The 26,650-nt window shown below is 42.6% G+C and overlaps 4 protein-coding genes across 36 annotated transcripts in view; 2 read left to right on the top strand and 2 right to left on the bottom strand.

The window, feature by feature from the left end:
• Positions 1 to 13,247, top strand: part of RNF139 (ring finger protein 139) — a 40,276-nt gene extending 27,029 nt beyond the window's left edge. The window contains exon 2 of the mRNA XM_039853966.1: positions 13,060 to 13,247. Within this exon, the coding sequence (XP_039709900.1) occupies positions 13,060 to 13,127 (68 nt within the window). The 3' untranslated portion in view covers positions 13,128 to 13,247. The remainder of the gene's footprint in view (positions 1 to 13,059) is intronic.
• TATDN1 (TatD DNase domain containing 1) overlaps positions 1 to 13,330 on the bottom strand; it is a 28,071-nt gene extending 14,741 nt beyond the window's left edge. The window contains exons 1-8 of one of the 19 annotated variants that reach the window (XM_039853972.1): positions 13,242 to 13,300; positions 11,239 to 11,367; positions 10,739 to 10,822; positions 7,681 to 7,746; positions 5,739 to 5,788; positions 2,886 to 2,949; positions 1,269 to 1,412; positions 1,128 to 1,170 (exon numbers count right to left, since the gene is read on the bottom strand). In XM_039853972.1, the coding sequence (XP_039709906.1) occupies positions 1,128 to 1,170; positions 1,269 to 1,412; positions 2,886 to 2,946 (248 nt within the window). In that variant the 5' untranslated portion in view covers positions 2,947 to 2,949; positions 5,739 to 5,788; positions 7,681 to 7,746; ... (1 more) ...; positions 11,239 to 11,367; positions 13,242 to 13,300. Of the gene's footprint in view, positions 1 to 1,127; positions 1,171 to 1,268; positions 1,413 to 2,738; positions 2,950 to 5,738; positions 5,820 to 7,659; positions 7,747 to 10,738; positions 10,823 to 11,238; positions 11,368 to 13,241 lie in introns of all 19 variants that reach the window. The other 18 variants (XM_039853979.1, XM_039853980.1, XM_039853973.1 and 15 more) reach the window with 18 other exon arrangements.
• On the top strand, positions 13,309 to 17,200 carry NDUFB9 (NADH:ubiquinone oxidoreductase subunit B9). 2 transcript variants are annotated; one of them, XM_039853990.1, is made up of 4 exons: positions 13,309 to 13,479; positions 14,253 to 14,445; positions 15,054 to 15,167; positions 16,970 to 17,200. In XM_039853990.1, exons 1-4 carry the CDS (start codon positions 13,379 to 13,381, stop codon positions 17,099 to 17,101), a joined length of 540 nt encoding a protein of 179 aa, XP_039709924.1. In that variant the 5' UTR covers positions 13,309 to 13,378; the 3' UTR covers positions 17,102 to 17,200. The 2 variants fall into 2 exon arrangements, with proteins under 2 accessions (XP_039709924.1, XP_039709925.1); XM_039853991.1 differs by having other exon boundaries at positions 13,342 to 13,467.
• Positions 17,201 to 18,005: 805 nt separating this feature from the next.
• Positions 18,006 to 26,650, bottom strand: part of MTSS1 (MTSS I-BAR domain containing 1) — a 145,435-nt gene continuing 136,790 nt past the window's right edge. For 2 of the 14 annotated variants that reach the window (XM_039853956.1, XM_039853957.1), the window contains 5 exons: positions 24,351 to 24,545; positions 22,878 to 23,051; positions 22,354 to 22,516; positions 20,568 to 20,921; positions 18,006 to 20,459 (listed from right to left, as the gene is read on the bottom strand). In XM_039853956.1, the coding sequence (XP_039709890.1) occupies positions 20,221 to 20,459; positions 20,568 to 20,921; positions 22,354 to 22,516; positions 22,878 to 23,051; positions 24,351 to 24,545 (1,125 nt within the window). In that variant the 3' untranslated portion in view covers positions 18,006 to 20,220. Of the gene's footprint in view, positions 20,976 to 22,353; positions 22,517 to 22,877; positions 23,052 to 24,350; positions 24,546 to 25,367; positions 25,488 to 26,650 lie in introns of all 14 variants that reach the window. The other 12 variants (XM_039853962.1, XM_039853963.1, XM_039853949.1 and 9 more) reach the window with 8 other exon arrangements.

Here is a 26,650-nt window from a genome sequence, read left to right as displayed (position 1 = left end):
GACTATTGTCTTTAAAGGAAAAAAACCCCACCATAGTAGCTAGAAATAACATAAGTTAAAGGGCAGGAACTGGCACCTATTAAGGGACTTCTCTGTTTTTAATTATGATTTTTTTAGTTCATAAATGAAAATCACTGAGTTACATTTGCTCATTTTAGCAAGAGTGTAACTTGCTTCTGATTGCATTACTGCATCTTACATTTTAGGATTAACAATAACTAAGGAAAGTTCAACTTCGGAGTAGCAGCTTTTATTAATTAGAACTGAGGCAAATCCAAGAGCCACTGCGTTGCAGCAGTACACCTTAACCCATGGGGGAAGTCCCTCCTCTAATCTGCCTGATGACAAGGACTGCCTCAGTCTCTCATCTCTGAGGTTCCCTAAGTCCTCAAATGACTGCTTTGAAATTGTCTGATGTCTAATTTAAAAAAAAAAAAAAAAGGCCAGCATGTATTAACATTTTGAAACTCCAAGAAAACTGTCCAAAGCAAATTTCTGCTACTCAGAGTGAACAGTGCAGCACAGGGCAGAGGACCTGAAGACACAGCATGCGCCTACAGGATCAGGTACGCTTTCTGTCACTAAATCAGGCCTTTTCCTGGCTTTCATGCCTTGCTTTTCCTTTTGCTCTTTAAAAAACACTTTTCAAAAACACCAAACAAAACCTATAGCCTGTATTTTCCTTTAAGATGGCAATATTTCTAAGACTAATAGCCACAATTTATTGAGCACTTATTCCGTGCCAGTCATGGCGCTAATGGGCTTTCTACATCAAATGTTAAAAAAAAGGTAGGCGGCATCATCCCCATTTTAAAGGAGGAATGATTTGTGTATGAATGCATTTTTATTAAGCAAACCAAAAACAAGAAAGTCTTTTGTAAAACTCATCCATTATTTCTATCATTAAAATCAAATTAGATGGTTAATCAAGCAGGGAACTGTATGTTTCTATTCTTTATGAATTACATGCAAGACTACATGGACTCTGACTCACTTAACTCTTGATACACAAAAGAAAACAAAAAATCCTGATGCTTAACCCAACTATATTCTGAACAGATAATAGCTATTTAAAAAACCACTCTTAAGATTTTACAATAAATTCTAAAGTAAACAAATCTCCTTACTTGAGCTGAGTATCCTTGGGACAAAACTGTAGTCGGTCAAAATCTTTAAAAGATAAAAAAGAATCAGTTACTAGTCATGACTTGTGTAGAACACATCAGTCATTTTCACGCTCACCCTAACAGGGCGAGGTTGGCACTTACCAAGCCCACACTCCCCTATCGCTACGACTTTCCCCCTGTTGTTTTCAGCAAGATTTAGCAACTCCAGTAAGTAAAGATCAGGGCTGTTCTTTTCAAATTCATCACATCTTGTAGGATGACATCCAACTGTACTGAAAAACATATCTAACACAAAATGATGTCAGGATTATTTTCAAAGTAGTTTTCGTATATATATTTAATATGCAATGAGAATATCAACTAGTTTAACTGGTTAACTTTTAACGAGAGCCAAAAACTATTTGAACTACCAGAACCGCATTAGGTTCATTACATAAGAATTTTTGGAATATCTTAACAAAATACGACATGAAGATAAAAATTGCCTTAGTGTACTGATAAAAATAATTACTGCAACTGTTTCCAAAGCTTTTTACTGAGCCTCACAGAATGGAAAATAAAACAATTTCTTATAGAATGAAATGTCATATCCTAATTTTCTTTTATATTCACTGTTCACATGGCTGTCTTATTTCATGTACTTAATATAAGTTAAAATGTATTTCCCTTAAAAAAGGTGACTTAAAGATGTGGAAGGGAGGTTTTGTTTTTCTAATAAAAAAGAAAGCTTGCTTATTTGGAGGCCATACTTTGATAACTTTTATTGTATGGAACACAAATGTGAAAGTAAGAAGGCCTTCTGAGTGGCTCAAGGTACTACTTATACCTGAACCCAAGACAGAGGTGTGGGGCTCTCCATGGGCAGATGTTTACATATAAAGAGAGGCAGAGCTGTTAAAGCAGAGAGGACACAGCTACACGGAGGAGTGGAAGAGGGCTGACATTAGAGATCCTAGAGCTTTAAAAACATACTTGTTTGGGGATAAAAAATATGGAAGATAGTATTCTTACACAACAAGGATTACTTTTATGACCTTAATCACTAAGAAAAAGCATCAGTGGATCTTGAGGAGATTTCCATAAAAAAACAGCTTTAAATAAATCAGTATTTTGAAAAATAATGTGGAATGCCTAATTCTTCAGTGTCTAACAGATGAAGCATCCCTCCTCCCCACAACAAGAAGGGTTAAGTTAATGAATGCCAGATAAAGGAGGTGTTTTATATAATTCAGATTCCTTTAGGAACCAATTCCAGAATTATATATTTTAAATAGATGCAGAATGTATGGATATAAAGTAAGCATATGAGAGATCATGTAATATATTATTACTTGCATCTCTGGGCCTTACAGAGTGTTTGGTCTGCATAATATTTAGTAAATGATTTTTCACAGCTTAAATTAAAAAAGAGCAAATAAAAAGCAACTCATATCTTAAACATATTACAATATACACACAAAACTTCTACATCAAGAATATTTGAGGTTAAATTATATAGCTGGTGACCTTAATTCTCATTAACTGAAATCTTAAAATAATCTTTACTAAGTGCAATGAGAGCGTTTTATCAAGCATCTGATATTGGTAAATGGGCACTCTGAATTTTTTCACCTTAATTGTGTCCCTCTGAAATCAGTCTATTTTCCCATTGTTTTTACAGTCATGATCCATTGTATTGTACCTGAAGCAGTTTTCAGAAAGACTTCTTCAAAATAACTTAATTCATATTTTTTTTTGGTAAAAGTAATAGGAGGATACCATTTGTTTGTGCCAAATGCAGTGCATCTTTACTGTCTTGTAGATTTCCGCCTGTAATCATAAACTGAAATAGAAAGAAATAAAGTAAGCCCACTTTAACAGGGCATCAACAACAATTTCCAAAATGCCTTTCATCTGCCTTTTTCCAGAATGGTTTTCTTAGACTGACACACACCTACCTTTCCTTTAAACGTCAGCTGAAAGATCAACTCCTCTGCAGAGTGGTCTCTGTCTGCTCTCCACACGCACGTGCACACTCACAATACACAGAACCTGTCACTCCTTCCTATTAAATGTATTCACATCTGTCTTTCCTAGTAGATTGTGAGTTCCTTGAGGACAGGGGATCACACTGCTTGAGAAACGTTGCAAAAGTCTGAATAACTAAGGATTGCAGAATTTTAGAATTCTGTTCATCTAAATCAGTGATTCAGTAGTGTTGATTATTTCAACAATTCTCCAGGTGTGGTGCCAGAACCCCCAGGGGATACAGAAGATCAAAATTATTTTCATAATAATACTAAGATTCTAGCTGTCTTTTTTACTGTCATTGGTCATGTCACGCATGTGCAGTGAGGTATTCCAGAGGCTACATGATGTGTATCGCACCAGAATGGCTACAGAAACACTCATTGAAGTTGTCTTCTATTAAGCCAGACATTAAAGAGAAGTAAAAAAAAAAGTAAAACAATTCCACTCATGTCACTAATTTCTTTTGGTTTGGAAAAATGCTTATTTTTCACAAAAATAGGCTACTTATGTTAATATACTGGTTTTCTGTTATCTTAGAATAAATTAGTAAATATTTAAAAATTTTGTTTTAATTTCTGGTACAGTATATATCAACAGATAAAAACATATCAAACAAAAGCTTTTTAGGGTCCTCAATAATATTAACAAATATGAAGGGGTTCTAAGAGTTTGAGAATCCCTGGGTTAATGTGTATTGATGAATTCTTTGTAGAGAAATATATGGCTCCTGGTGAAGAAGCATACTTCTACATAGATGGCCATTAGAGTCCACTGGCAGTGAGAACACTGTCTTTTCTAAGATGTTAAAAGGAAAATGGCACTAAAGAACTATATGTTGATGGCGACTGCTGAGGCAGTGCTGCCTAAGTGCACATTCTTCTAAAAAAGCGATTGAAGCTCAAAGATGTATAATTTCAAAAGCACAATTCTAGAATATCACTGAGCTAAAATCTCACTGAGCTTAGAATCTCTCTAGGTACACACCTAACGAGAAAACATACGAAACATAGCAGGAAGTACAAATGACGAACAGATATTTTATCTTTTTTTTTTTTCAGATATTTTCATATAGCGACTTAAACTTCTAATATGAGAGAAGATGAGTATCTACTCAGGGAACGCAAAGCCATAATTAAATCCTTGTAAATTAATTCTTGTAAAACACAGGATATAAGATATTAACAAAAATACTGAAGAAATCTTATTGTTTACTAATACCACGTAACTCTTTAATACACGACTAGGTACCCACATTCAGTATTTCAATTATGTAAAATAGTTTCTCATCAAGTTCACCTTTTATTTTAGCTGTAACTTTTCCAAATAGATGAAAAAGTTAAGGTCAAGACTAGAGGACATAATTTCCTCCCAGTTTACAATGCTGCTGCTGCGGGCAGCTTCCGCCATAAACATAAAGGCTGTTTACTTTCTGCCTAATACCAAGTGCTTTGCATTCCATATTTTACTTAACCTTCACATCAACTCTATTCATTGAGTACTGTTATCATTCTCCCATGTATGGAGGAGAAAACCGAAGTCTAGAGATGATGCACCCCAGGTTACAAAGCTATGAAGAATGAAGCTGGGGTTGGAAGCTAGGCTTGTGATGCCATAACCTGGCTTCCAACCACTGCGATTAACTGCAAGACATTGAATTAAATTTCGATTTGGAACCATGACCAAGTAAACATCACCCTAGTCCTGTCATTCCTAAGTCCATATGTGTGAGTGATTAGAAATATTGAGATTAAACTATTCACAGCTAATACATGAAAATTTAGGGGCTTGGTATTTCAAAGTTTGCACAAAAGCATGTCATAAAGTGACATAACAAGCTGAGAATGGCCACACAATGAAAAATTAATGTTGTGACTTTTATCCTGTATTACAATAACATACAATTTTAGAGCTGGGCACTGCGGAATTCATTCAGTTAGCAGTATCGTTTTTAAAATGGAAGTTATTCAACTTAGAAGCTGTGGCCTCCAAGTGCCCTGATACCACACTATGGAGTTTAACCTTATTTCTTGTGTACGTGGGTGTGCTAACTTGCTATTTTTTTAAAATGCTAATTTTTACAAATATCTATTCAAAGAACTTGACACTGGGCTAATATTCATTTCCTTAGAACTCTTTAAAAAGGAGTAGGAATTTTCCTATGATCAAATTATTACTGTAAAAATTAAAATGTCCTCTGTTATTTGGAACGGTATACCCATACTATGAAAACTAGACTGGTGACAGATCCGTGTTTTGATGATTGCTTAATTCTGATAAGTGCTAAAGTATGTTATAAAATGTATAGACAGTTGCCTTTTCAGAAGTCTGGTAATTCAGATAGGTTTAAAATTTTTTTCAAAGAGACTTTGCCATTTATAACATTTCTGATCATATGAGAGGACTGCCCATGAGGTTAAACTGCTGTGAACAGAACATGCTGACATATTTTACTTCATTAACTTGCTAATACATATATTGACAATATAGTCTCAAAAATTACCAATTGTGGCACTGGCTCTTTTCCTTCTATTCTGTAGTATTTTAACCATAATGTGGATTTTATTTTTTTTAATCTCAAGAGTAACAAAAACTAGATGTTACCTTTTTAACACCAATCTGGACAGCTCTCTGTATTACGTCCTGTAAGTCATCTGTAAAAGATGAACTCTGCAGTAAGAAAACCTGATAAATAAAAATCCATTTATCTATAGAGTCACATTTACAAAATCAAAACCAAATCAATACCATTTAATGAGTACCTTCTCCTAAGAACAGAGCTAGTGATAACCTTTAAAAAAGGGGGGTGTGGGGGTAACCTGTATATGGCAAACTAGATGAATAGCTACCTTTTTCATTGTATTTTTATTCTGCTGACCCAGAGAGAGAAAAGTGACAAAAATCAGGAGTTTCAAACTAAAGATGAATTCACTCACTACAATTAAGTCACTTGCCTTGAATTTCAAACTTGTTGGTATTGTATTTTTTTAATAAAAATAAGAGATAATCATTATTTTTATTAGGGTTATTCAGAGTACACCTGCGATGCCTTCCAAAACACGATATAACATCTATCTGTAAATTTTAAGGTTGTATTTCTATAATTACTACTACTATTTGAGGGAGGATAATTTCCTTGACAGTTGTTTTTTGCTTTTTCCCAAAACTCATTGTTAAGTAATAATAAACTTTTCTGGGAGAGATCAACAGTAATAACTAAGCTCTGAGAGGCCTGAGATAAAAGGATAGAAATATTAAACAGTTTTATCATAAATCTATTTCTTAATTTCATATTTAAGCATCACAGTACATGTGATTGGAATTCAATTACTGTTACTTCTAGAGTAGCTTAAAATTTATTTTAGACAAAAAATATCAACTTAGTGAACTTATACTAAGTAGGGCAACCAGTTTTGCTAGTTATTATAAACTAGAGTAATACTAATATTGATCATTATGAAACATTTCATAAACACACATATACAAACATACATACATACGCATATGGAGTCACAAAGTATGAAATCTATTAAGTGCTACACAGGCGAGAAGGGCAGAATGTGATTTATTCAGTAATTTAACTGTACTACATAAGTAACACAGAGACTTCATCTAAACTTCTAAATGAAGTCAAAAAGGTAAGTTTTGAGGTAAGGTTTATGAAAACTAATGTTTACCTTTCTTCATCTAACATTCCCTATATTTAGAGCTTTCACTTAGTATCGCCTAGAGATACAATAAGATTAGCTTCTGACTGAGCTTGCTGAAATGTGCAGCTCCACATCATCTGGAACCACAGAACCAAGTTTTCCTATTTGCATTTACATAATAACAAGTATAGAACTTTCCTGAAGCAATATTCACAGGGTAGTTTACTAGAGAACCTCTGCTTTCAAAAACTTGTCACCATCATTTCCTGCTTACTCGCTTAGCTGACATAATACACCTTTAAAATGAACTTGATATGATAAATATAAGTCATTCTGCTTTGCTAAGCTTTCCATCAATCTTTGAGGTACTACCCTTCCCACCTGCACTGTAGCTATCTAGGATCTCGTAGGTCTCGGATGGAAAGCGGGGAAGGCAAGAGAGGGAAGGTAGACTGCAGAGCACCACCTCCTGAATCACACTGCCACTGAGTCACCCAGCTGAAAACGTTTTAAAAACTAGACCTTATACTGATGCTCGACTGTACTTAATTTTTTAATTATGGGCCCTACTGTTCAACTGCTTAAAAGACTAAATATCAACTAAATTTGGCTTTTGTGCACCTGGTTATTTAAAGTTCTACATTCAAAATTGTAAACCTCTACGGATAAGAAGGGCATGACTAACACTTTGTTATAATTGGTGCTTTATAAATGCTCATGATCACAGTTTACCAAAATAGCTTATATGTGTTTCACTTTGTTTACTGTTTTATCCAAGATGCATAAGTCCTTTAATATTTCGATTGTAAAAGTGGATTATGCTTTTTGGGATCTTCTTGAGGCAGATAATCTATCATCATAGAGAAATTATTTACCTTAATAAAAGAAACATTTACCTTGATGCTTTTGAACCCCCCTATAAATTCCTCTGAACACAGGATCTGTCAAGTTAATACCAATATCTGTAGAAAGCAAAAATAGAATGATTAGTCATTAAGAGGCTCTATTTGAAACTTCTACTTTAAATAAAAGCTCATGTTACTAAACTTTTCATTCAAAGTTTATTTGTTCACTCAAACAAAATCTGCAGCTTGTCGGTTATGGTGCTAGATGCCCGGGATACAAAGATGAGTAAGAGAATCCCTGCGGTTAAGTAACTCACTGCAGATCTATGAACAATTAAGAAATATTACAAGTAGACACTGGCACTGTGGGACACAGAAGAGGAAAACCTAGAAGAGGCTTCCAGAAAGAAGGGATCCCTGAATGGAACCTTATAGGATGAGTCAGAGTTATCTAGTAGAAGAGGGGAAATTGCAGGCAGAGGAAGCAGCAGGAGCAAAGCATCCGGGGGTGAAATTGCATAATGATTGTTGAGAACTACAGGCCCTTCTAGCAGCTGGAGGGAAGTGTAGGAAGGGAGTGGCCAGAAAAGGCCAGACTCGGCTGCCTTACAGACACCTGTCTTCAGAATACCAGATGCAGCAAGAAGCACTGATGGCTTTTAAGAAGAGGCATAATATTTGTATTCTGGACATCTCATTCTGGAGTCTTTGTGGAGGATGAAGACGCGGACAGGAGAATAAATTATTTCCTTTATTCATCAAATACTTATGAAGCACGACTGTGTGGCAAATAGTATGTAAGGAGTTAGGAAACACAGAAATGAGTTAGACCCAATACTTGACCCTTGCCCTCCAGAAAGTTATAGTTTATACGAGAACTACAAATATAATTTATGTTATAATAAGCTAGACTGTAAGCAACATGAAGCAAGAAATGTTTATCTTCATTGCTGTATCCCTAGAACCTAGCATAATAGTTGTGTGAACAATAATATAAATGGAGCCATTTTGAAATGGAGCTACCATCCCAGAGGATCTGCCTTGCACATCTTATTACTCAAACCTTTGGAATGTTTCAACCGGACTAAATAAGCTTTGGGGGCGAGGCAAACAACACTGTATTCCAAACTGTTGACAAAGCTATCAGGAAAGCAGACATTCTGACTATCAGACTGAAAATTAGACATTCTTTAGAATTATCCCCATTATGTATAGCTAAAGAATAATTTAGCTTGTTTATACCTATAGAAATTCCTTCCTTTTATTCATGTAATTATTCCCCTTCTCTTTCTCATAAATACCCTTTGCCTTCACCTCCTAATCGGAGCAGTATTTGGGTTTCTGCCTGAATCAGTGCTTCCCAGAATTGCAATTCTTTCTGATCTCAAATAAATGTTTGTTGCCTCTCACCTTGCCTTTTTATTTTGAGGTTAACAGCACGCAGTGGGTGCTCTATACACATTAAGTCTGTCAGTAATTATTACGTGCATGGGAGCACAAAGAGGGGTCAGTGTGATGAGAAAAGCTTCACAAAAGAGGAAGAGCTTGAAAGCCAAAGCTGACAAATGGAAAGGGCATTCTGCATACAGATGTGTGTTGGTATGTACAGTATCTAGAAGACTGGAAGGAATTCACTGAGCCTGTAGAACAGTGGTTCTCAGTGGAGAGCAATTTTGCAGCCCCTATATTCTTCTAACACCCCTCCTCCCCCACATTTAGCAGTACCTATATTCATTTGTAGCTGGCACAACTGAGGGGGAGTGCTGTGAGCATCTGGGCTCGAGGCCATGGATGCTGCTAAATATCCTACAATGCACAGGACAGCCTCTCACAGCAAAGAATTACCCGACCGAAAATATCAGATGCCGATCTCAATAAGTCAGATTGTGATGGCCATGCGCAATAAAATATACACCCTTTAGCACTGGTGAACTTGAAGAATCTCCAAGGTCATGGCGGTGGGAGCAGATGCCTACCAATAGACCCCTACATTATTTCTGTTGAGTTCAGCTTCTTCTTAGTACATTTTCACGCTGATTTCTACCAAGCTGGCCCTCAGTGAACTCTGCTGCGTCAACATTAAGACAGACCTTACAAGCTGAATGGGAGTATGAATAATTCAAGAAATGGTGGGAAGAGTATTAAGAGGCATTTGAAACAGCAAGAGAAAGGCATAATGCAGAAAAGGTCGAAGCTATTTGGGCAACGTTTATATGTCAATGGAAGGTGGGATATGACTTCACAATTGTACCCTTTAAAGGACTGTTAACACACAAATATCATCAAATACTGTAAATACAACATAGGAGTTCAGTGGAACGGCCCAAATCACAAGAAATCAGCATCTACTTTCCTTCTATAAGGCAAGGAAATTAGATAGAGAAGGGAGCTGTCTGAGAATGGAAATCCAAGGAAGAGGGCGAGGCCTTTCTCCCTAGACAAATCCTTCACAGGATCAATCTAGTCATCCACCACTGACCATCCCTAGGAGCAGAGAGAAGGTCTGCATCTCTTCTGCCCACTTCTCCTTTGTGCAGCAAAGGGATTAGATTTTTTCCAAAGCAATCTTTTCCTAAGATACAAAGCGAAAAACAAGTTTAACAGAAAAGCAAGCACATGCTGGTTATTTTGAGCTGAAGTCACTTGAGAAATAGCAGGTGCAGGAAAGGCTCTCTGATCTCCCCCTCTGTAACAAAAAGCATGTTACAAAATTTCCCACAAGAAAGATACCCTCCCTGTGCCAGAAAGAGAACAGTCTTATCACCAGAGACTGAAACTCAAGTCAAAATGACTATACAAACTGACCCTTACTTTTCATTAGTTTCCCCTTATATTTCCTAGTCACTGTCCCATTATATACGCAATTTAAGCTCCTTTTCTTACCACATCCACACTTAAGCTTTTGGGCCTAACAGTTTCCTCGGGGGTCTTCATTTTCCTTTTTGAAGACTCCCATGTACACATATACAAAATAAGATTCATATGCTTTTCTCCTGTTAATCTGTCTTACATCAGTTTAATTCTTAGGCCCAGGCCACAGAACCTAAAAAGCAGAAGTTTTGCCTCCCCTACAGAGGCAAATTCCATCTTTTTCTGGACTCTGACTCACTTCTGTTTCTTCTAAGAAGTTCTCCTCGATACTGGATGGCCTCTGTGTCTCCCACTCCCCACTCATCTAGTCACCAGCAATCACCTGCTGGGTGATGAAGATAATTAACAATATAGAAGGGCCAAAGAAAGTTCAAAATGATCCTCTAAAAATATTCAACCTGTGAGCAAGTTCCAAGAAATACAATACAATGGGGGAACTGCAGTCAGTAAAAAAATGGGCTTTGGAGTCATAATTTCTGGCATTCTGACTAATTAGCTGAATGACCTTGGGTGAATCAGTAGGCTTTCTGAGCTTCTTTTCTCACCAGTAGGGTAGACATAAATTTCTCACTAGTAGGGTAGGATGAAATGTGCCTCAAATTGTAAAATGAATGTGAAAGCATTTTGCAAATTAAAAACCTTATAAAATGTAATCATTATTATTACTGAGCACAGTATAAATTCTGTACCATGCCAACAATGAATGGAATTTTAGTCAACATTAGCATATAGGCATACCTCATTTTATTGTGCCTCACAGATGTTGCACGTTTTACCAACTGAAGGCAAGACTCTCCACAAGAAAAAGATTACGACTTGCTTTATTGCGCCGGTCTCAAACCAAATCCACAATATTTCTGAGGATGCCTATACTGTCATACACCTTAAATGGTTAACACTTCCAATTCAAGACTGCATTATTAAGTAGCCAAATGTAAGCCTATCTGTTTATACTTAAAGATTCATGCTGCAACCGCAAAAAAGGCTAGTCACAATCCTATTTAACTTGTTCAAATGTTCTGATCAATAAGGGATAGCATCTTTTAAATTTAAAAGTTTCTATCAGAAGTATGTCTATTAGCAAGAAACTCAAAAAAAAAGTAAAGATATACTGTATAAAAATCAATTTCTATCCAGCTCCAGCCAAAAACAATAAACAACTCAAAAAACTAAGAAAGTGAGAGAGAGAAGGGACAGTGACGAGAAGAAAAAAAAGAGCAAAATAGAAAATTACTACTTCTGATTATGGGGGAAATTTGAGGGATTCGTGTATTTAGTGACATGTCACCTTATACGGATCAGTAATATTTCTTTTCTATTCATTTTTTTCTTTAATTAGCTGGCTTTAAAAGCAGTACTAGCTTTACTGTTAAAAATTACTTCCAGTATTAATGAGGTTTATTTTTCAAAACAAAATAAGTGGAAAAAGGTTTGCAACCAAAAGAAAACTGCATCTCCAAACTGATACCTCACTGTTTAGACTCAGTGAATCATGACATATCACTGTCACCTATAAGCTAAGAATATGAAACAAAGGCGCAGCTGTGACAGCCTGCTGAAATGTGAAAAGGTTAAAGGATAATTAAAACCTGAAACTGGACGAAGGAAGTCTATACCTTAGGCCTAGTTTCTGGAACCCCTAACCGCATTCTGTTAATCACGAAACTTGTAACACTGAGCTCATACGCTAACTGCCAATTTTAGCCTGTGTAACCCTGCTTGCTTGCATGGCATGAAAAATAATCAATTGTATAGAAGCTGAAAATTACTGTTTGGCCATCGCCCATGAGAATACTGGCTATTGCCCATGGGAACACAGGCGATCACCCATAGGAACATAACATTCTAACAAAAAGCTTTCTGCTTCTGTACTCCCCGCTTGCACACCTGACCAGTGGGTTGACAGGTAGTGAATAGGAGAGAAATAGACTTTTGTGTTTAAGACAGAATGAAGAATGGGATTTAGGGCTTAAAAACCTTGTATCTTGGCATTTCGGGGCTGCTCCTTTGTACAGGACAGCTGCTGGCTAATAAACAGCCTTTGAGAGCATACTTGGTTTGGTCAATTCTATACAGGCAACAACACAGCAGCTAGGAGATTTAAAATCGTTTTATACTTGCTTAGCTTTCAGATATAACTTCAAGTTTACAAGGAATACAGGAGATTAGAGAACATGCTAGACACCACCACACAGCAAACAAATTCAGAATAAGACTTCTGTGGGACAACTAGCCAAGAAGCTCCACTCTATACACAGTAAAACTAAGCTCGGCAAGACATTCAAGTTTCAGTCCTAGCTCTCACAATGTCCTCCGGGTTTTCCTAAGTACCTGGTAGTATATATTCTCACCACTTTCGTTCCTGTGGCCAAACCCATCATCCTCTCGGCCACGGAGAGGGAAAGGGGAGGAAGGTGCACGTGGGATGGAGGGAAATACGGTGACTGGCTTTTTTGTGTTAGTTTTCCTTGTTTTATTTTTAATGAATCAATGCATACAACCCTTATTACAATGTTATAAGGAGCATAAGTCATAACCATACCGCTTGTGAATTTTCAGATAAGCACACCCTTGAAGCCAGCACCTATACCGAGAACCAGAACATTACCGGCGCTCTCTTTCACTGAGAGCCCTTCCAACCTTCGAAAAGCCGGAGAGCTCATGCTGGGCCTTCAGGCCGCGGCGAGCGACGCCCGGGGGACGGCAAAAAAGCTCAAGGACCAGGAAAGCACTCTACTTACCTACAAACTTGAAGGCACTCATGGCTGCAACCGCAGACCCTTCCCGGCGGAAGCGGAAGTGGCCGCTGGCCCGCCCCCCGCTTCCGGCCTCCCGTTTCCCGGGAGCCCTCGCGGCCGCTGAGGGTGAGCGGGCCGTCATGGCGGTGTCGGCCTCCGCCGCCTACCTGACCCATCAGCAGAAGGTGTTGCGGCTTTATAAGCGAGCCCTCCGCCACCTGGAGTCGCGGTGCGTCCACAGGTGCGACAGGCGAACCCAGGGCGCGAGAGGTGATCCTGGGGAACCCCACGAAGGCTGAGAGGCCGGGGCGGACCGGGCGACTCAAGGTCTTCGGGGACGGAGTGGGAAGGTGGCCCCGGGCCCCACAGAGCCAGCGCATAGACCAGACTTAGTGGCCCGTGGCTACGAGACCTTTAAGACTTGCTTCTCTGGCCTGGGCCTCAGTTCTCAGATCTAGTGGTCACTAAATAATAGCTGTCTTCATGACCTCTCCCTAATGTTAGCAGTAATAATATGTGTATTTTTTTACTTTGGCCTTAACAACTACTCTAGGACTCAGGCACTATTTAGCTTTATTTTACAGATGAGGAAATAGAGGCATAGAGAGTAACATGCCCAAGGTCCGCCATGGTAAGAGGTAGAGCAAGGGTTAACATTCAGGTGTATAAGTCTAAAGCATCAACATTCTTCTCATTAGCTTTCCTCTTTTTATCATCCAGTCCTTTTTACTACATTCATGTCCCGCATAAATCTTCACCTCCCACACAATTTTCTTTTCCTCTCTATCTTAGAACATAGTCTTAAAACATAGATTATTTTTTCATGGCCTAGATGCAGTGCAAGGTGGGGTGACAACCCAAATGTGTGAATGCCAGTCCTCCACTTCTGTATCAGAATCCTAAAATCTCGTCCCAGGAGAAGGGCTTCTGGGAAAAACATCGAAACGATGGGAAACTGAGTAGGCCTAGAAAAGTAGATAACATTTCTAATCTCCCAAATCATTTTGGCTTAAGGGACAAATACCGGTACTTTGCCTGTTTGATGAGAGCCCGGTTTGAAGAACATAAGAATGAAAAGGATATGGTGAAGGCCACCCAGCTGCTGAGGGAGGCGGAGGAAGAATTCTGGCACAATCAGCATCCTCAGCCATACATCTTCCCTGAATCTCCTGGGGGCACCTCCTATGAGAGATACGAGTGTTACAAGGTAAGTCAGGACTATAGTGGTGGCACCTTCTGAGAGGTGGACTTTGTTTCTCCAGTTCCAAACTTGTCCTTTTAGGGGCAGCTAGGAGATTTTTTTGCTGACAGTTGTAGATACTTTTCTTCAGGTATCAGTTTTCCCTGTCCCAGATGACATTAAGACTTTTCTTTCTAAATTCAGCTCCAAGGCCTCACAGCATCTTTTTGGCAAACTAAAGTGATACATTACTTGTTAAATAACTCATCTTTGGATCTGAAAGAAAACCAGTTTGGATAGGTGCTTAGTATTTCTGGGAAATTCTAGGTAATACTTCCAAATAACAAGCCCACTCTGGATACTTAGAGAACGCAAGTCGGGGAGGGATGATACTAGTTCTTTTGTGGACTGACCTTTTATTTTTCAGCCCGAGGATCTTTTGCTGTAAGGCATTCTCCTTTATGTTGGTTCCTGCTTGTCCTCTGCTTTTCATTGCTTAGTGTCAGAAATAGTCTGATACTTGGGATGGTTATAAAAATACACCTTGAGTTTGGTCTTCTGTCTCCTGAGCAGGCCCTATCAGTGGCATGTAAATGTTTCCTGTGGAATGACACCATGATTTCTTCTCGTGATAGGTTCCTGAGTGGTGCTTAGATTACTGGCATCCTTCTGAGAAGGCAATGTATCCTGATTATTTTGCCAAGAGGGAGCAGTGGAAGAAACTGCGGAGAGAAAGCTGGGAACGAGAGGTGAGTCTTACCTGCATTTTGCCACATAGCTTGGCCCAGGTGGTCAGTACCTGGAAGGAGCTCAGGTTTTGTTCCCCACTGCAGCCATCCAGAGTCCAGTCTGGCCCTTTGCCTCTCAGATATAGGTCACAATGTGTTCTCTTTCTTTGGTCTTTTGGGTTTTCTGGTCTCTAATTTTGCTTCTCCCCTCCTCCTCCTCCATCCTTTGCCTGACCACCTTGCTATACTGTACTATACCTTAATTTTCCTCTCTACCAGTCAGTGCCTTGGACATTTTTCATTTTGTAATGTCCGATTTACATTTTTAAAAGTTCAGTCTTGCTACAGTGTGAAGCATATATTGGAGAGGGTGCATTGAGAAGTGGAGAGATCAATTTGAGGGTATTGCAGTTTAGTCAAAAGATTATGGCAGCCAGCACCAGGGTGGATGTAGTGAATATGGAGGGAAATAGATTCAGGATATCGTTTGGAGGGATATGAATATTGATTGGATGTGGGGGCAGGATGTGAGGGACTGGGAGGACTCAAGAATAATTTCCAGGTTTTACACTTTGATATTTGGAGTTTGGTGATAGTGTTTGAGGTAGGGAAGATGGAGGGCAGGGAATGGGTATCAGAGGGACAATCAAGGGTTTGGTTTTACATATGTTAAGGAATGTTAAATTTGAGAAGCTTGTGAGGGATCAAATGCAGATGTCAGTAGGTGACTTTGGATGTAGGAATCTGGACCTCAAGGAGAGATTTGAGTTCAGAACAGGAATTTGTGAGTTAACAGTTGTTTTAAAAGCCACGGAAATGGATGAGATCATACGAGAGAGTAGAGAGAGAAAAGTCGCAGGAGCTCCCACTTGTAGAGATCAGGAAAAGGAGACAGAGGCACATCCAGCAAGGGGGAGGGGCAGTGAGGAGGGTGTGAAATAGAGTCCAGGAGAAAGTGTTTCAGGAATGGCCAGGGCTGAGTCACCTCTACTAAAAGTTGCTAGAAGGTGGAATAGAGTGAGCACTGGAATAATGTCCAAAGATTTTGGCTGCAGGAAGGGCATTAGTTGTCTTGACTAGAGAGCTTTTTCTGGAGGGATTAAGCACACTGATAACAGTGAACAGAAAGTGAGGAAGAGAATACAGGAGGGGGTAGGTAATTCTTGAGAAGTTTTGCTGAGAACAGTAACTGGAGGCCAAACGATTATTTTCTATTAAGATGAGAAATAATGATGCATATATGCTGATTAGAAGATTTGAGGCGAGGGAGAAATTGGTAATGTTAATGAGAGATGGAAAGTTTTTGAGACAAGGCATGGGATCCTGACCGTGCGTGGAGGCCTTTGTCTCAGCATCTGGAAACTTGAGGTGGAGTTATTCATGGAGAATAGGTTCATACTGCAGTTGATCACTCCAGTAACCTCCTCTCCTCACAAAAACCTTCCTCCTTTTACTATTCTGTCTCTTCCGCATTAAACAGCACATGTGCTTAAGGCTCAGCTTAGCCACAATAGAGAACTGATTTTTCTGGAGGAGGATCTGCAAAGTAGGTCCCTTAGGTTTCCTCTTCTATTAGCACCATGATAGTCTTGGAGATCCCGGGAGCAAGTTGTTGAGCAATATCAGGCGGAACTGAGCACATTTTTACATGTCATTTCATGTCATTTCTTGTCCTGGTTGTTAATTTGGGGGGCTTTAAAGTTAATATCCCTAACATATATGAATCGAGGTTTCTTACTGGTGCCTTTAGAGAACATTTAGCTGCAGCACATTGTACAGCTAGTTCAGGTCCTTTTCTAATCGTTCCTTCTTGACCCCTTCAGGTTAAGCAGCTGCAGGAGGAAACCCCGGTTGGTGGTCCCAGCACTGAAGCTTTGCCCCCGGCCCGAAGGGAAGGCGATTTGCCTCCACTGTGGTGGCATATTGTGACCAGGCCCCGGGAGCGGCCCATGTAGAAAAAAGAGAGGGAGACACCTCACCAGTCATGTTTGCAAGTGAAATATGTTACAGAAAATTTACCCACTTGCCCTAATAAAAAATAATTCAACATGGTATGACTGATGTGTTCTGTGGAGTAACATGCTGCCAAGTGATTGTGCCTTACCAGTTTCCTTACCAGTTGTGCATGCAAAAGTATGTGAGATGTAGTCAGGTGTGTTCTTTTCTTTCCTATTAAGTTATATCGATAGCACATTATCAATAGGGGAAAACGATGCAGCAGAACCAGATACAAGATTTACTCTGAAGATTGAGTTGAACAGACTCCAGTTGAAGACTCAGTTAGCTGCCATGTCTGGGAGGAACACAAAGCCCAGCAGAGAAGGTATGTTGATACTGACTTAAGACTGTCTTGGTTTTCTAAAGGTGCCACTGGTGGAATTTTAGTTTTGATTAAAGGGCAGCTTTCTCTAAGAAGCACACATTCAACAAATAGTCTGCATTTATGAGGTTCTCTAAGGAGTGGAGGTTTGATAGTGAGATTGTGAAGGGTCCAATCTGGGATGAAACTCTTTTGTGACACTTATTTTGGAGGCAGTTTTCCAGCTTTGCTTCCGTAGCTTGGATGGTCTGCACACTCAAGGGTAAGGGTATAGCAGAATTCTTCAAATGTTGAAGTTTCTGTAAAAGGTAAAGCCATTTCAAAAGCTGTCAGCCAGACCCAGTTACCTTTAGTTCTTGATAACTCTGCTACTGCATTGAAATAATTAGTTCAGGCAACTAGGGTTCTTGGGGCTCATTCATAATTATCACAAAAATAACGTTTTGTCAGTTTTCTAAGTAAGCTCAATCTGAGTCCATTCCATCAAACATGTGATGAAGCCCTCCAACTGGATTTCAATAAGACTTGAAATACAGGACTTTTTTTTTCCTAGTGGTTCTTTATTTATAATGTAGGCTGAAGCAATTGTTACAAGGTAGAAGGGAGACACATTACACAATTGTTATTTATACAAGTTTAGAACAAAAACCTGCACAGGGAGAGGTCAACTCTCAGTACAAACTAGCAACTAAACCACAATAATTACCTTTAGAAACGAGTTCTTTATTTTTAGCTGTGACACTGCTTTTACAATATGCAAAAACACAAACAGAACTACCCAAGGTGTTTTGTCACATTCTTTCTACACTGAATTTGGCAACATTTTATATTAAATTTCTTCAGATTATACTAACGTTTAAAAACTAAACAAGTGAAAAGCTGTACCAAGCAAGGTACAGTTACATCCATTTATTTCAAAGGTTTAAAATACCACTTTTATCTATTGTAATTACCTTGCAGTGATTTCTGCTTTTGCAAAAACCATCTCAAGCATCATATGCACAATGCATCAGCTACTTTTAGTCATCAAGATTGGTGGGCTAAACCACAGGCACTACTGTTGCTTATATTTTGTAAAAGGAGCTTGTTTTTCAAAGAAAAAAAAGCTTAAATAGTTCTAATAATCATGCCTTTGCTTTAAAGCCATAACATAAAATGTCCTTGAGCAATCACAGCAGTGTTAAGTGTTAATATATAGAACAATGACTGTACAGGTACGTTACTCTCACATCCAACGCAGTTATGTATTAAAGCATAAGCTTATGTAATTGAGGATTATTTGAGCCAACAGAAATCTGCAGGGTCTGTGGGACCCACCAAGCTCCTATCCCTTGATAAGTTCAGTCACGAAGGAGCACTTTCCACTGACCCAACAGCTAAGGGGCTGGCTGGCTTTTTTAAACACCATCGTATTCTCCAAACATGAGCCCTCAAAATCTACAAATCTCTGTTGGCTTTGGGGGATGGGCATCATAACAAATTTAACTTTTACTTAAAGAAAAGATATAAATCCATCTCAAAAAACATTACCTAGAATACAAAAAAAGGGACAGTCTAGTGGTCAGATTCCCAGTGACAATAAATAAATCCTCCTCTCTTCAATGTTTTCGGATGAAGCCAATTAAGAAAAACAAGCCCCCGGATCGGTAAACACATCGGCGAGTTGCGAGACTCCAAGCTGGTTACCCTTGTTAAATCCGCTTGAGTTTTTTCAAAATATTTGGGCTTTTCCATGCGCCCAGCCTGCTGGGCACAGTTAAGTAAAAGGCATTCGCTATATCTAAGGATTCCCTGCTGTCGTGTTTCAATGTCTTCACATTTTGAAACTGCCTTACCCTTTTGGATGTATTTGGATTTGATGAAAGTGGGTAGAACAGACCAGTAACTCAAGTGGGAGATTCTATGTCTACCTGGTGGCAGCAGCATGCACGGGGTTGGAGGTGGGTGCTGTGTGCAGTCAAGAGGAATTGTGGGAGAAAGGAAGACCCTAAACACCCTACAGAAACAAACACTGCAGTCCAGTATGGCTTATTCGGATGCATTAACCATGAAGCTACGAGAAATTCAATCTACGAGGCTACTCTTAAATGTGACAGGATCGGCTATGTTGACAGTGTGCCCCTCCCATTGCCCTCCCCCCAATCCCAACACCGTCTACCATTTCCAGATTTACTTCACTCCGAATATTGCTCAATTGTTACTCCTGCTTTTCTCATTCAGAACATAGTATATTTAAATGAAGATTTTTTTTTAACCCTTATCCATTTTGTTTGTACATTAAAATAACTTGAACTTGCTTCTAAGCCAGACTACTATAATGCATCTAGAAAAGCTTGCAGGGAAAAAAGAGAAAAGAAAAGGCTAAGTATAGTTACCCTTTTTTCTGAAATTAACTATTTTGTGGTTCCCCCACCCCGACCCCCCGCCCTTATGCATTTAAAATTTTACAAAGACTTGTAAAAAAGTTAAATGGAATTTGGCACCTTCAGAAAAATCAAAAGGGAGAACTAAGATTAAAATGTGCAGAAAGAAAACTGTCATATTTACAAATTAAAAGATCAAGGTTATGTCAGTTACGTATGTTGCTTTTAATTCTTATCTAAAGGTGTTGAGTACTTTCAAAAGAGCTGTATTCTGAGTTGCCTACAAAATCTGTTGTTTGATTATAGATTGGAATGGATCAAGACAAATTAGGTTTTATTAATGAAACAGTTCACTGCCCACTGGCAGCATTTCTTGTGAGCCTAAGAGAGCCTAAGAGAAGCGGGGTGCCGAGCGGTCGTTCGTCATGGTCTTCTTCAGTTTCACGCCCCTTCGGATGGCGTTCAGCATGTCTTCGCCTTGCGCGGTATCCCTTGGGCTCAGGTCCGCACGGTCACTCTCTGGAATCCGGCCTGGGGAGGCAGTAGCACTGGAGGGATCCCTTTCCTGGTCTTCGGCCTCGCTTTCTGGAATCGCCTGTCTGTGCTCCTCAGGGATACTGGGCTTTGGGCCTGGAAGAGGGGGGTTGATGGAGGCTTGGCCACTCCACACTGAGGAGGGCATGCCGGTGACACCCTGGGGGCCCTCACCCACAGACGGCGACTCAGGAGTGTGCTCACCCCGCTCCTCCGGCCCATCCGAAGGGGCTGGCGACACCCCGGGGAGGTCTGGGACGGTTGGGGTCTTGACAGGGATCACGGGTGTCTTGATGGGGATGGGACCAGCTCCGATGGTCCCCCGGCGGACAGAAGGCTTCGTGGAAGGGGTCCGTCGAATGGTTGCAACCCCTGGGGTGACCATAGCAGGTCCGAGGGTGGTGGGGAGACCAGCAGTTGAGGCCGGGCGCTTGGCTTGGAACATCCGGCGGTAGGACTGGCTGATGTCACTGTTTCTCGGAATGGTGGAGGACTTGTCAAACTCCTGCTGATCTGCCTCCTGGTCCCCACTCACAGAGAAATAATCATAATCTGAAACTGATGACAGGATCTGGTCAGAAATCTCCAAGGCAGCAGCTCTGCTTTCTGACTCTTTGGTGTCGGGAGGACAAAAGGCACAAGGGTCAAGGTCCTTCACAGGCAATTTCATCCCAAGCTTTCCCCCAGGCTTCCATGCCATCTAAAAACTCCCTGGCGGGGACCCTAGTTCTGTTCGCTCATGTTGCCCTGGGCCGCACAGCAGGCACGCACACAAATACGGTGGAGTGGTGACGAATGTAAACCTGCTGGGCTGAGGCGGAGCTACCTCTGAGCATCTCTGGGAGGAATAAAGGGGGTGAGAAAATTTCTACAACCCCTCTAGACCAGAATTCGACGCGAGAAACAAACCTCAAACAGACTGTCCCAGACCTCACCATCCCCCTAATTAACTCATCAGGTGAGGACTAGAAAATGAGCAGAGTGACTGGCAACGAGTCCATGACAACAAAGTACAAAGCCGGTTCCATCAGTGAGGTGTGTTCACTTCCTCTCAAAAAAATAGGGCCACGGGGGAAAGGGAGGCCTACAGATCAAACATTTTAGCAGGTTTCTGAATGGCATCACTATTGCCATTTTGGGCCTGATAAATTCTTTGCTGTAGGCGGGGGAGGAGCTTTGCTGTGTATTACAGGATGTTTAGCAGCATCCCTGGCCATCTACTGAAAGCCAGTAGCACCCTCTCAAGTTGGGACAACCAAAAATGTCTCCAGACATTGCCAAATGACCCTAGAGCAGCAACATGGCCCTTCACTGGGACCTGTGTCTCAAAGGCTTTGACTGATGGACTGCAGATAGGCTTCGCCAGCTATCAGAGATCTAGTCCAGCTGTTAGGTGAGTGACGGCCTCAAGGCGCCATCTCTGGCTAGTGTGTGTACAGGGGTGGGAGTGAGGGAGGCAGGGTTGATAGAGGATTTGGCCGGATTAAGAGATTGGGCTTTAGACTCTAACAGACCTCAGTTTTAAATTTCAGCTCTCCTTCTTCTTAGCTGTGTAAATGTGGGCGAGTCACCGAGCCTCAGCCTCCACGTATGTAAAATGGGGATGCAAATACTTATAACGTAAGCGGCTGCGAAGGTTAAATGGCAAAATAAAGCGCTCGGCACACGGTGCTAAAACACGCATGCTGTCATCTTTAACGGCATCTGTCTGAATTCAAATTGGGAGGTACCCTGGACGCTGACTGCGAAAAACGAGAAGCTGCGAAAGTCCAGTCACTTCCTTAGACAGAAGCGACCTGACAATGGCTGGTCAACTCTCCAAAGCATTCCAAGATGACGAAGATGGTCCTGGAGCAGTCTGCTGGCCAGGGCTCCCGCTGTGGCTAAACAGACGGCTGCTCTTCCGCCCCTGCCAGCAGGGAGGGCCACCCCTTTTCCTCACCTGGCACCTGCTCAGGAAGCCCAAGTGGACACCCCGGCTGCCTCGTACCTTGGGAGGGAATGGTGTCCTCGGAGCAGCATGGGGTGGTCGTCTGGGTGCTGTAGCCGCTGGAGCACTGCAGCGAGTCCCGGCTGCTCCTCTGGGTGTCAAGCTGGAGGCCCCGTGACAGAGCCAGGGCCAGTTCCTCACAAGCCTCCATCTCCTCGCCAGGCTGCAGGGTGGAGGAAAAAGAGACACAGACAAGCCACCAGGGCCATGAACCTCCTGTCCAATATCCCCAGAGCCTTTCCACACACCTCCTCCGGCGGGGGCCTCAACATTACTCCTGTTCCTGTCCCGTGACCAGCACCTGTCTGTGGGCCCAGGGGCTATCAGCTTGGGTCCTACCCAGGCTCCAGAGTTCTATGAGTCTGATTACTATGTATGGCTTTTGCTCGTAAATCAGGGAGTGGGGGAAAGGGGCTCCGGTCTCTCCAGCTGCAAGGCTGACTCAGCACCCACTTGCTGCCTAGCATATGGCCACCAGCCAGGTCTACAGGGGCCCAACCAGCTGTAGAGAACAAGAGCGTCACCCTGGTGGCAGCCGACACGGTCATGCTCCGCGGTCTCTGAGCCTCGTCGGCAGCAGCAGGCGCGCCACCTGTGGCCGTGGGTCCCCCTCCGCTGGGGTCTGGCTCCCGCTTCTCCTTGCGGCGCTGGAGGGTGTTCACCAGAGGCTGGTCATAAGGTCCTGGCTTGGCCCAGTCCTAAGCAGGACAAGCGTGGTCAGGCACCAGGGCCTCCGCCTCCCTGTGGAGGGTTGCAGACCCCCAGACAGCTGCCCACAGAGGGCAGGGGTCCCCTCAGGGGAAGCTAAGGCTGGGACAGGCCAGTAGGCCCCTGCTGTGCCCTCACCTGGCCCTAAAGGGAGTGAAAAACCCTTTGGGGACTCCCTTGTCGTGGGACCTCCCTTTTCCACACATCCACCCAAAGCTTAAAAACCCTCAACAACCAGGCAGGGAGCCTGGCAGACTCTTAGTTAATAGCTGACCAGCTGTCTAACGTGTCTGAAGGTACCACCAGGTGGGGGTCGTGTCCCCAGGGACGTGGCCCTCCCCATGGCTGAAGGGACCCTCTCTCTGCAGGCAGCCCAGTGGACCTCACTTTACTGGCATAGCCACCAGAGGGCACTAAAGGAACTGCAGCCACCCTCCCTGAGGCCGAACTTCCACCTGGGGAAACTGACATCCAAAGGGCACTTCAGGAAGTACCCCCTGATGTCCTCACACAGGAAGGGGACGCCCCGGGCTCGGCAGGAGGATTCTGAGGAGTCCAAGGGGTCCACATCACTTGTGAGGGATGAAGTCAAGCCCTGTTCAAAATGCTGGCATCCTCGGGGCCTACTCTTCAAATTTGGGGCTACCTCTCAAAATAGAGGAGAATATTCTCCTGGCATCAACTGGACTTGCTAGGAAATAATTTCAAAACTTTGTTTTTATATTAAAGCAAACGTGTTTTAATCTAAAACAACTGAGACTGAAAATCAAGTCTGGGTGTACTTTTAAAATAACACATGGTAAGTCAAAAGGTATTTGGGGTTATAGTGCTGTCACCATGGTCTGCTAAGGGCCTCAGGGGAAAAGCCGGGGGGAACATGGCCGAGGAGGGCAGTCCCTCCGAAACTGATAACAGTGACACCCCCCAGGAGCCTCCTAGGAGGGCAGAACTGGGACTGTGAACTTGGAACTGATGTCCCTGCAAAGCCACATCTGGTTGTCCTGTCTAATGGGGTTAACAAATCTTCTCTAGTGGGCACCTCTCCAGTCTCAGCTCCTGGTGGAAATGTCTATCTCGAAGCGGCCGACTGCGTTTTGGTCCTCCCCAGTGGGAATTTACTTAGGGAGAGGTGTTATGGGGAAGAAGGAAGAGTGTGAAGGGAAGGGGGTGAGGGGGGACCAGGGTGAAGATCGTGGACAGAAGGGTGAGCACAGAGGCAACAGAGAGAGGGAGAGGAGGAGGAGGAGGGAGAGGAGGAGGAGGGAGGAGGAGGGAGGAGAGACACAAACCTTCCAGCTAGGGATCTGAGATGACGGGAACATGCCGGGCCCAATGGTGTAATAATGAGCGTAGTCTGGAAGGTGGACAGAGGTGACCCGAGGGAGCAGGCGGGAGGCAGGCAGGCAATGAGGGAAAAGGTTTGCCCCCATGGGCCCCACGTGGGGCTCACTTGATAAACTATAGTGAGAAAACCCATTAGACAACTGGAAACAAAACAAAAAGGGAGGGAAAAGGAAAAAATTAATACAACAGGATGAGTGCGGAGATACACGATGGCATTGACATTCGAGGGAGGGGAGACCTGAATATTTATCATGAACAAACACAGGGCTCTCTGCTGCTTGCGGATGATCCATGATGCACGAGGAGAATGCGCATTTACTCGACACCGAGTAAGTACGCAGTCAAGAAAATATTTCATCTACATTTTAGAATAATTTGGAAATGGAACACTGTCCTTAATTTGTCAAGTTCTCAATGGTTGGGTATTTAAATAAAGCATCGCTTCATGGTGATAGTGATTTGCTCATGTCATTATGCAAATTTTAAAATTCTAAAGCGTCTTCGATGGAATCTGTTCGTTCTAGGTTTCCAAAATCATCACGCTGTTCAGAAGGACATTCCAAATTGGGGGTGAAGAATGGGGGTTTGCAAACTGAAAGGTAGAAAAGCACACAGCCTCTGACACAGTAAAGTGTCACGTCCAACGGGATGGTGACAAGGAGGCCACAGTAGGTGGGGTGCTTGGGAGTGGAAGTGGGGAGATGGATGAGCACACAACACTTCTGGGAAGAAGCCTTCACACCTCCAAGTTCCCCATAGCCCTTCCTCTCCCTTGGGACGACCTCAAGGTCATTGCTTAGAGCCACACACCCACTCAAGAAAAAGCCCTCAGACTTGTCCACCCTAACCCCTATCTTGGTGTAGATTCTGAGCTTCCAGATTCCTGTGGCTGTGACACTGGCGGCAGGCGGGGGAGGGGTGGGGAGCGGTGGAGCCGCCACGCCTGGGACCCAGCCGGTCACCTTCTCTGTGGAGGCCCAGGCGCCCATGGTAGAGCCTGAGCTGACTGAGGTGGGCGAGCTGCACTCGCTCACTGACTGGCAGGTTTCAGAGGCTTCCGAGGAGGCCGAGCTGGACGAGTTCTGCAGCGGGCGGGGTGGGGACCACACGAGGGGACCGACAAAATCCAGACCACACGCCACCAAAAAATAACCGGAAATGAAAAATGAAAGATGGGGGCGGGGAAGGGCACGCACAGAGAGAAAGAGACAGACAAACACATACACAGAAGAGGGAAGGATGAGAGAAGCAGAGTGTTAGGGTTATTTCTTTCCCCAAAGCTGCACCCACGCAGAAGCTTTCAAGCCCTTGAAAAGAAGGGCGAGACCCAGCAAGGTCCAGACCTCTGGACTGTAAGCCCCCCGGGACCCCAATCTGTGTGTGTCTAGTCCTGTGCTGGCACATGGCAGGTGCGCGAAATCACTGAATGGGTGGGTGGCAATGGCCAGCCCTTCCATGTAAATTGGGTCCCCCCAGATGGTGCTTTGGGCCCACCTAGGCATCTGCTTTAAGTTTATTTCACTGTTAAGTGCGATCTCTGGCTCATCCCATTTGTTTCATAAGGCTAGCCCTGTTGGGGTCGATGACGTCCCTGGAATTGTCCCTGTATTCACTGTCCAGGAGGCTGGATCTGTGTTTCTGTCCACCCCTTTCAGCCGCCAAAGAAAGAAAGGTCCCTGCAAAAAGACAGAGCTCTAGCTTCCCATCTTGCAGGGCCAAGGAACCCAGGGGACACTCCACACAGTGACCGGGGCTCCATGGAGCCCAAGCAAGGACAGGCTACATGGTGGACGCCTGGCTGCTCCCTGAGCTCAGTGTCCGCTTTGCAGTCCAAAATCCGAAGTTACGGATTGGATTTAAAGTTTGGATTTAAGTTCTGTTTCTGCCACTTCTCAGTCAGGAACCATGTGCTCACTCTCTCTAAACCTCAATTATTTTGTAGATTTTATACGTATACGTGTGTCTATGTCTGCGATGCTCAGTCAAGAATAAAGAAACGTCAGTTGTCACTATCATCTACCGGGACTGTTTGTTTTGGCTCCTCTAACTCAAGCATGTTGAATTTGAAAAAAAGGACCAGCGAACCACCCCAGGACTGCAGGTTCGTACGTCTTTTGACTTCTGCTCATCTTTCCTAAAGAACGTCTTGCCCTGATGGCGCCAATGGTGCCTAGAACAAGACCTGGGCCCACGTGGGCGAAGGCCCAATCTGAAAAGAGCAGAGTGGAGGAAAATGGGAGAATTC

Source organism: Pteropus medius, unplaced genomic scaffold (assembly GCF_902729225.1).
Source record: "Pteropus medius unplaced genomic scaffold, Ma_sr-lr_union100, whole genome shotgun sequence".
Taxonomy (NCBI): domain Eukaryota; kingdom Metazoa; phylum Chordata; class Mammalia; order Chiroptera; family Pteropodidae; genus Pteropus; species Pteropus medius.
The sequence above is the reverse complement of the archived record's forward strand: the minus strand, read 5'-3'. Positions and strand labels throughout refer to the sequence as shown.